At 42.4% G+C, this 10,155-nt stretch overlaps 1 protein-coding gene across 2 annotated transcripts in view; it reads left to right on the top strand.

The window, feature by feature from the left end:
- Window positions 1–6,727, top strand: part of FAM217B (family with sequence similarity 217 member B) — a 12,968-nt gene extending 6,241 nt beyond the window's left edge. The window contains exon 4 of one of the 2 annotated variants that reach the window (XM_032782636.2): window positions 474–6,727. In XM_032782636.2, coding sequence (XP_032638527.2) covers window positions 474–1,665 — 1,192 coding nt within the window. In that variant the 3' untranslated portion in view covers window positions 1,666–6,727. The remainder of the gene's footprint in view (window positions 1–473) is intronic. The other variant, XM_032782635.2, reaches the window with a different exon arrangement.
- The last annotated feature ends 3,428 nt before the right edge of the window (window positions 6,728–10,155 follow it).

Here is a 10,155-nt window from a genome sequence, read left to right as displayed (position 1 = left end):
AAACAAAAAAGACCCCGAGTATACAAATTCCCGCCCCTGACTTTAAACAATCTAGTTCTCTGATTGGTCCTCTGGTCAGGTGTTTGGTTACCCTTTCCAGGTAAAAGAAACTTAACCCTTACCTACCTACTTATGACACCTACCTACTTATGACAGCCTCCCTTTTCCTGCAGATCCAAATTTGCTTCTATATATTCTACACTTTACATATAAACACATTGTAAGTGATGTGCATCAAAATGGTCAAAGCATTAAATGCGACATTAGGCAAGGTTATTTCTGCAAGTTTAATATTAATGTCATCTCATTCATAGATTCTCAAGTCATACCAATTCTCTTCTTTTATTTTCAGTCTTTGACTCATCTTGTGGATGCAGCTGGGGCTCCAGAGGTTGTGGAGTTAGCCCTGGGGTAGTTGGAGTTCCAAAAGGGGTTAAATGATCTAACTGTAAATGCTCTCTCTTTTCATGTAGAATGATGAGTGTTTGCACATCACTGTACAAAGTACGAGGGGCAAAGAAAGACCTCATGGAAGGAAGGCAAAGTGAATCTGGACTACACAGAATCCCTTCCAATTTGAAGGGGAATTCACAAGGTGGCTCCAGTAGGGCAGAAGATGCACTGATGCAAAGATTTTATTCGAATCAAAAAGGAGAAACTCAAAGAAGTCTTGGAGAGCATGTGACTGAAGCTGTCCCTTGCACTTTTAAATATCCAGGGACCTCTGTGAATGAGATGTTTCTTGACTTTCAGTCAGTGAGAATTATTCAAGAGGATGCTGCTGAGGATAGTGCCAGTGACCTTTCCGACTCAGAAAGAATTCCTATTCCCCCTTCCCCCTGCACACCGCCGGAACTCAACCTCAGAGCTGAAGAAATTGACCCAGCATGTTTTGAACACCTCTTTGATGCAGGTTATAAAGAATCAATATATTATTATCCTGACTTCCTCCCACCTCCTTTCAACTCCTGGGACCTGCAGCAGCTGGCAGTGTTTGTTAACACAGAGTGTAAATCGGAATCTCGACCACAACCAGCAGGATTTATTGAGAAATATATCGATCGGCTTTTGCAGTTGGAGTGGCTGCAGGTGCAAACTATACGGAACGAGAAAGGAAAGACAGCCAAAGCTAGGCCTCAGACGGCTCCTAGTATCATTCGGACCCTAAAAAGCCTTGGCAAAGGCAAATCGTTGCATAGCCCTTCGCCTAACAAACAGTTAACTCCCAAAGAAAGTGTTATAAAGCTCCCCATCAGCCTTTCAGCTCACAGAAGAGATGTACACTGTGAAGAAAATAGCCAGTTAAATGCATATCCAAGTCACTCAAAAGTTGCTGAGGTTATGGGTGGCACGTCAGCCCCACAGAGACATGCCTGTGAAATGAGGAATGAGGTGAATAAGAGGTCAGCCATCAAGCTGCAACTTCTCAATATGCAGCCCTGTGCAAGCAGCTCTAAGATTCAGGATCTTGGTAATATTAGACCCCTCAAACAATCCCCCAAGTTCCATAGTTCAGCTGCCCCCACCCAGGGGCGAAAACCGCAGGCGTGTTCAAATCTGAAGAAGAATGGAAATGCTAATAATTTTGTTCCTTCCAAGAAACCAACAGGGGACAAGAAGTTAAAAACAAATGGTGTGAAGCAAACATCATGTACATTTAAATAATGAAGAATAACTAATTAGTAAATTGGCAATGCAGTGCTGACTGCTGGAGAGTGGAGGGACCATGGTTTTTCCTCATCAGGAAATCCTGTAGAAAATTGTTCTTGCTGCAAATTTCTGCACATTTAAGTACATAGCAGGGCCAACGGGGAATATTTTTCTCTGAAGACAAATGTCTCCCACTGGTCTTTACTCAAAGAGTAGACACTTGCGTATATAAGAAGATTCTAGCGAATAAGGTTAGGAAAACATAAAATGTCTGATTTCTTCTCACACTGACACCCATGTAACTTCATTGATTTCAGTGGAATTACTCCTGATTTACACTGGAGTATGTGAGAGGAGAATCAAATCCATACACTCTCCATTGAGCAGACACACACGTGTGCCATATAGGGTGAGACAGATTTTCTTTTCTTTCTGATGGAGAAGAGTTTTGTTGATTTTATAAGAGAATAGAACTGGCCAGGCTTATCTATGCAAAGTTAAAGTCTCTGATTCTTGGGCGAAGAGCACAAAATCGAACTGGTCTGGGGAGCAGAGAATGTTTTGAAGTAATCTTCTGAGTCAGAAGAGATTCTGTTAGTTAAGATCATACCGCTGCTAAAGGATTGCCATCCGCTCATCTGGTGATAGGCCAAGGATATGGCCTGAATATTTTTATACAGCTACCTTTGTTGTAGTCTTAGACCATTTTCCTTAATGTCCACCTTGTAGGTCTTGCTGCTTTATGTCATTCAGAAGGTGACCCTCTTAATGTTTTGAGCTAGTGCCACTCAAGCAAGAGATCTTGGAGTCATTCTGCTTAGTTCTCTGAAAACATCTGCTCAGTGTGTAGTGGCAGCCAAAAAAGCGAATAGAATGTTAGGAACTATTCAGAAAAGGACAGATAAGACAGAAAATATCATATAATGCCACTATATAAATCCATGGTACTCCCACACTTGGAATACTGCATGCAGTTCTGGTCACCTGTAACAGCGTGCACTCATCTCTCGTGAGCACCCCCTTGGCCAAGTGCACACACTTTGATTATCCCTCCTCTGGGATAGAGCAGCACCCCAGGGCTCCCTCCCTGGAGACAATGGCTTTGCCCTCTTGGGGCTTCCTGGCTACGGCTCTCCATCTGGGTCACTATAGTTCAGTTCCCTCTTGGGTGCCTCACTGTCCAGGCCACTTCTCCCCCAGTGGCTAATGGGGGATGAGGTGGGGGGACCCAGGCCCACCCACTACTCTGGGTGCCAGCCCAGGGACCCTGTAGATTGCAACCATCTGCTGTATTCCTTTAACTATGTTGCACAGCTTCTCTAATTCCCTGGGCCACTTCCCCACAGCCCTGCCCTGTCTTCACCCTTACCTCAGGACCTTGTCCTAACAGAGTCCCAACAATCAGCTCATGGGTCCTTCTTACTCTCTGCAGCTTCTGGCAGCACTGCCCTGTCGGGTTCTGTAGCTCAGTCAGCCAACCACATACCATCCACACTCCTACAGTTCCAGCAAGGAACTTATCTTCCTCTGGCCCTGCAGCTCTTCTTATATGAGGCTGCTGGGCCCTGGTTGGCTGTATCCCACACAGCCACTCTAGGCACTTTGGAGGACCCGCTCCACTGCCCTTTTTGGGGGGCAGGGTGTGGCAGGGCCAGGAGACCTCAGAGGGTTTGGTATACTCCATCACATCATCCCATCTCAAAAAAAGGTTAGAATTGGAAAAAGTAGAGAGAAGGGCAACAAAAATAATTAAGGGCATGGAACAACTTCCATATAAGAAGAGACTAAAAAGACTGGGACTATTCAGCTTAGAAAAGATATGACTAAGGGGGGCATAAAGAAGTGTTATTTACCCTTTCACAAACAGGAACCAGGGGTCTCCCAATGAAACTAATAGGCAGCAGAATTAAAACAAACATAAAGAAGTACTTCTTTTCACAGTGCACAGTCAACCTGTGGATCTCGTTGCCAGGGGATGTTGTGAAGGCCAGAAGTATAACTGGGTTCAAAAAAGAATTAGATAAATAATGGAGGATAGCTATTGATGGGCCTATGAGCTAAGATGGTCAGGGATACAACCCTGTGCCCTGGGTGCCCCTAAGCCTCTGCCTGTCAGGAGCTGGGACTGGATGACAGGGATGGATCACTTGATAATTGACGCAGAGAATCCTGTGGCACCTTATAGACTAACAGACGTTTTGGAGCATGAGCTTTCATGGGTGAATACCCACTTCGTCATGCGTCTGACGAAGTGGGTATTCACCCACGAAAGCTCATGCTCCAAAACATCTGTTAGTCTATAAGGTGCCACAGGATTCTCTGCTGCTTTTACAGATCCAGATTAACACGGCTACCCCTCTGATACTTGATAATTGACCTGTTCTGTTCATGGCCTCTGAAGCCTCTGGTACTGGCCACTGTCAGGAGACAGGATACTGAGCTAGATGGGACTACAGATCTGACCCTGTGTGGCCATTCTTATGTTCACTCTGTTGTGATTGGGCCCTTTATCTTGAAAGCGCCTGTTCATTCTGAGCTCCTAGTGATGGCAATGGAGGTTGAAGTTACTGAAAAGCTTGTAGGGTTGGGCCCACAATGGTTTAGAGAAAAGATGCATCTCTTCCCTTTTTTTCAGTAAAGATAAGTTTGTTGTGAGACAACAGCCTGGTTTTGTCTACATAAAATCACACTGTTACAAGTGACAGTAATTGGATTCAAACAACCTTGAAAATATTTTCCCCTCAAATGTTGGAAACAAAATTAAGCCCAGTGGAGTAATGTTACCATTTCCCAGGAGCAGGAATGAGTTAAAGCCCAGCTATTCCAAACTTCTCACTTCAATCAGCTCCTCTTTCATAGCTTTAAAAAGAGGATGTGACTGTCATGCTGGTGAAAAGTGAACTGACAGCCCTATTGAATGAAGTTATTTGTCTACACATCCTGGGCTGTGAGAGTGGCAGCCTTCCCCTTTCAGACCTCCTCCTCAGGTCTGTGGTAATTCAGTATTTCAGACCATTCTTCCCTCTCATTGCTGGGGCTGCCATTTGTGGTGGTGGCTTTCGTGACATGGACACCTGTCCCTGGGAACTGGAGTCTGCCTTTTTCATATCTTTCTTTAGTGTGATTTCTCCTACCTGGTCAGCAGGGAGAGATGAGAGTTGTCAGGAGCAAGGTAGCCCAAGAATTATGATAATTACACATTTCTTTCAATGTCTAGACCAAAGACACAGAAGTAACCATTGCCCTATACTTTTGAAGTTACTGTGTTTTGTGGCACTGCTTTCCCTAACTCTAAAGAATTTCTTTGACTAAAACAAACTGATCAGTGGACAGAAAAGATGGAGGGTTTGGTATAGCATTTTTCTAGTTGGTCTGGGACAGCTATAGATTGATTTTATGGTTACTCCTTCCTTGTCCAGAATGTCCCACATAAAATGCCTAAGGAAACCTTCAGGCTCATACATATGGCATCTATAATGATCTCTTAAGCCTTTTTTGTTGCCTGAACCTTTCCCCCTCTCCCAATAATTTATATTCAAGGCCCTTTTTCCAGCCTACTCGGAAAATTTCTGAGGAACTTGACCACTGTCTTATTGCTCTGTTGTGATTTCCTCTCCCTCTTCCTCTCCAACAAACTTTCTAGATGAAACTTTTGTACTTTCTGATCAGTCTCACCTCTCCTATGAGGCTTGAAGAATAAGGGAAAATGATGGATCCCATTAGATTGTGATTTTCAAACGTGCTGAGCTCTGCAGCTCCCATTGAAAATCAGGCCCCTGGGGAGAGGGTTTACATGGTGTGTTCTACATGCTTTCTGCTGAAGCACCAATACATTTTTAGTCCCTTTTCAGTCACTTATATACATCTCCACCTACTGTCCATAGCACTGTCCTGCTCTGCTTCACCTTGTTTGGGTTCCAATTTCAGGAGTGGGTGAAATAACTCCAGATAGTGAAAGCTGCTGTCATGTGGCACAGAAAGTAACTCTACAGCGAGGACTGGGCACTGTTTCAGGACTATGTTTGGGCTGAAGTGTTTGTTTTGGGAGACTAGAATTCTGTGGAAGACAGGAAAGTAGAGAGAGTAGTGTAACAATTACCAAAGAATTGAAGGATGAGATCATCAGCTGGTGTCATTCCAAGCCAATGGAATGGCACAGTTTTACAGCAACTGAAGATATGGCCCCACCTTCTCAAAGCAAAGAAGAAAATATTTATATAGTAGATGCTAATCTTCTGCTCCAAGGACCAGCATCAGAGCTGTTACTTGACATATGACTAAGTCAGGGGTTGGCAACCTTTCAGAAGTGACAGGTTTCAGAGTAGCAGCCATGTTAGTCTGTATCTGCAAAAAGAACAGGAGTACTTGTGGCACCTTAGAGACTAACACGTTTATTTCAGCATAAGCTTTCGTGGGCTACAGCTCACTTCTTTGGATCCATTCTATGCATCGGAAGAAGTGAGCTGTAGCCCACAAAAGCTTATGCTGAAATAAACGTGTTAGTCTCTAAGGTGCCACAAGTACTCCTCTTCTTTCAGAAGTGGTGTGCCGAGTCTTCATTTATTCACTCTAATTGAAGGTTTCACGTGCCAGTCATACATTTTAATGTTTTTAGAAGGTCTCTTTCTATAAGTCTATAATATATAACTAAACTATTGTTGTATGTAAAGTAAATAAGGTTTTAAAAATGTTTAAGAAGCTTCATTTAAAAATAAATTAAAATGCAGAGCCCCCCCGTATGGGTGGCCAGGACCCGGGCAGTGTGAGTACCACTGAAAATCAGCTCACATGCCGCCTTTGGCACGTGTGCCATAGGTTGTCTACCCCTGGACTAAATCATGACTCTTCATAGTTCTTGCCTATTATGGTTTACATTAAGAAGCTGTAAATACAAGAGAACAAATTAAGCAATTTAAATTATGTTGCTATTGCTTGAACTTGCTATCTAAAATGCTGAGTTGTTTCATTTTCGTTGTGTGCTGCCTGACTTCAGCTCCATAAACTTTTATAGCATGTATTTGTATGTACTTTGGAAATATGAATGCTCATAAAAGTAGTAATAAAATAGTATATTTTACTGTACATTCAAAATGAAGTCATATGCTCAGGAATAGTTTGAGTGATTTTCAGTGTTGTTTTCCTAGTCAGCTCTAGGCTAAACATGTGGATCTCTGATAGAATGATGGAAGAACATCACTTTAATATATTGTATTTTTTCCATTTTTAATAATCAAGCCAAGTTGCAATTATTTTAAAGCTATGTAGTTGCATGTCATGACTGCATGTAGTCAGCTAAGGCGAAGTTCAACTGCATGTAGTCAGCTAAGGCGAAGTTCAAAGATCAGATAAATTGGCTTTATTTGAGGGTGTGGGGGACTACCAGCAAGCTGCAGTACAATCCTTGTATCTGCTGGTGCATCGTTTTTCAGGGAGAGCGTGAAATTCCACCTTTTGGCTCAAAAGGCCTTGAATCCAAAGGGTGAATTTCATCCTTTTGGCCCAATCCTGTAAACTTTCATTCGTATGAGTACTCTTTTATTCACATGAGAAATTCCCTGTAAGTCAGTGAAAGTACTAAAGAGTAAGGATTACACACATGAGCAAAGGTGTGCAGGAGCAGGGCCATAATCATTAATACTTATTTTAAAAACCAAATTCCAGTAAAACAAAGAATCCTGTCATTCAGTGAGTATTACCTGAAACAAGATTCTCCTCTGAAAAGTGACTATATAAATTGCACTTATTTGATCGTTTGCATACACGGTTACAGAAGTTAAGCAGCCAGATACCTGCACATTTTGTATGGTCAGTTGGCACTGACATTTTTAAAATAAAATTTGCTATTAAAGTCCTTAGCTTTCAGCATTGAGATCAGTGTGGCAGTCTCCACCTCTAAGAACTATTTCAATCTGCTTTAAACAGAGCTATGGTAGTTTATGGTAGGAGGGCTGGAAAGCTTTGTTTTTAAATGAAAGTTTGTATTCCGCAGTATCTGAATCTGGGTCAAATAAATACATCAAGCAGGTAAGAATGGTGATTCCACTGGTGTAAGTCATAATGCTTGTTAAATTACTGAATACCAGTTTGGCCTGATAAACACACAAGTCTGTTCTCCTGGTACTCTGAACAAAGCTTCCTTTCCTCATTTATAGAACTAAACTTGTGTTTTCTCCAAATAACAATTCTTACATATTTTATTCTTACACCATGTAGTAGATCCAGACCAAAACATACTAACAAAGCAAGTATCAGAGGGGTAGCCATTTTAGTCTGGATCTGTAAAAACAGCAAGAGTCCTGTGGCACCTTATAGACTAACAGACATATTGGAGCATGAGCTTTCGTGGGTGAATACCCACTTCGTCGGCTGCATGTGTATTCACCCACGAAAGCTCATGCTCCAATACGTCTGTTAGTCTATAAGGTAACAAAGCAAATATCCGCTTTAAGAAGGGCTCAGGGAAAGCAGCAATCTTAAGGGAGTTCATAAGTTCCTTACCTCAGATCCCTGGTTCAGAGCCTCCAAAGTTAGTAAGGAAACAAAATCTCTGGTCTTGCCCTAGAGAAGGCATTGAGATCACAGCCTACATAGCTTCTAACCCCCTTCATCCTGCTCCAATCCTTTTCCTGTTTAACCCAGCCCCAGGGCAGGGTGACCTTGATTACACCCAAACTAGTTCGGTTGTAGGCTTCAGCCTGCTCCTTAAAGGCATAATTCTGGCTCCTCCACAGACCAGTAGACAGTGAGATTTGGACTTTTTTCCCCAGCCGTTACTTGAATTTGATATGGGATCCATTTTTTGTTTTCAACTGCTACTTCCATTTTAGTTTGTGCACATGCTGGGCCTACAGATGGAGGGAATCATTTATGCACAGGATTAAAGTACACAATTCACTCATTTTGTATACATTTTCTGGACTTTTCATTCAGCCTTCACGATCACATGTATAAAAGGAACAGACCAGTTTTTACTGAACTGAATTTATTGTGTTTGATTTTAAAGTCATTCCTGTTTTTTGTTGTTGTTTCATTATGTTTATGTTAAGGTCAAGAAAACCTTTTGCAGATAATCTTAAAATTCAAGGATTTCTTTGAACATCAAATTTATCATGATTTGGAATATTTTACTAAGGTGATTTATTGCAAGTTTAGATAACCCAAGGGTCTAGCTGTTTATTGCCTACTGAAATGAATACTCTGAGGTTTCATTGTAAATGTAGGGAGAGATTCTGCTTCCAGGTAAACTGGTGTAAACCTACAATAACTCCATTATCTTAAATGGAGTTACTCTGAGTTCAAATTAAACAGAATTTGGGCCCCAAATGTTGTTAAGCTCAAACATTTCCTTAACTACATTACTAATAATACCTCAAATTATTTACATTTAAAAATGTAGAACCAATTTACTTTTTCCAATTTGTAGGTGTGTTTGTTTTTTCTGCATTTCCCTCATCTTGCCCAATGAAATTAGCTTTTGCTTGTGGTCGGTTTCCCATCAATTTAGCATTCAGGTACAGATGTTCCAGTCTAGTAGTCCCTGCTTTTTATTGTTCTAGTGAATTCAAAGCCTAACCCCTTTGCATAAGAATGATGGCCCTGTTGCGCCACTGCTACCCCTCTCCCACCACTTGGGCACGCTAACCAGCAGTGGAAGTCCAGATCTCAATCTTTCAAAATTTAGCATACTCTATTTGAAATCCTCTGGAGTATAACGGGCATTGCAGGTTAGAGGGCACACAGCTAAATGGGAGTGGGCAGTGGCAGTGCTCACTACAGTCTGGAGATTATCATTAAAATTGACAGGGAAGATTGATGCTGGTCATGGGACTAGGAAGAAGAGGAAATTGCTAACTGGCGCAGTGGTTGGTATATGGGTACATTTGCCCAGAAATGTTGGGAGCCACTGCCCTAGATCACAGCTAACAACAATCACTTGTAACTCTGTATCCTGCAGTAGCCTTCACTCCCCTAATTACTCTCCACCACATTGGCTTGAATGGGCTTTGGATCAAGCCTTATATCATTAAGATTGCTTAGATGTGGCCTCAGTCCTAGAAGATGTTGAATACCTGCTACAAGGTGTTGAGTGTTGTCCATTCTTGTTGACTTCAGCAGAAGTTGGAGGTGCATAACACCTCACCACATTGACCTTAAGAGCAGAAAAGGCACACCAGAGCATGTCAACAACCTGTGAAAAGGCCAGAACATCTCATGAGGATCTATATGCAAAGAAAATCCTCTGTGCATGGATCTCCTCCTCATGTGGAATGGAGGATGTCAGATGCCTTATCAGCACCCTTCCTCCACCTCCCCCCCTGGCACTTCCCAGGCTCCTGCACATCTCTCTCTCTCTCTCTCACACACACCCACACCCCCCCCCCCCTGCAGGGAATTGACTTGGAAGTTATTACAGTCTGGAGATAAACTTCTGAATAAAGAATGCTCCCACTGTAGAACCCCCACCCAAGAGCAGGGGGTCACAAGAGAGGAGCACAGTACTAATAG

The sequence above is a fragment of the Chelonoidis abingdonii genome, chromosome 14, assembly GCF_003597395.2.
Source record: "Chelonoidis abingdonii isolate Lonesome George chromosome 14, CheloAbing_2.0, whole genome shotgun sequence".
Classification (NCBI taxonomy): Eukaryota; Metazoa; Chordata; order Testudines; family Testudinidae; genus Chelonoidis; species Chelonoidis abingdonii.
Note: the sequence above shows the minus strand (reverse complement) of the source record. Positions and strands in the feature narration are given on the sequence as shown.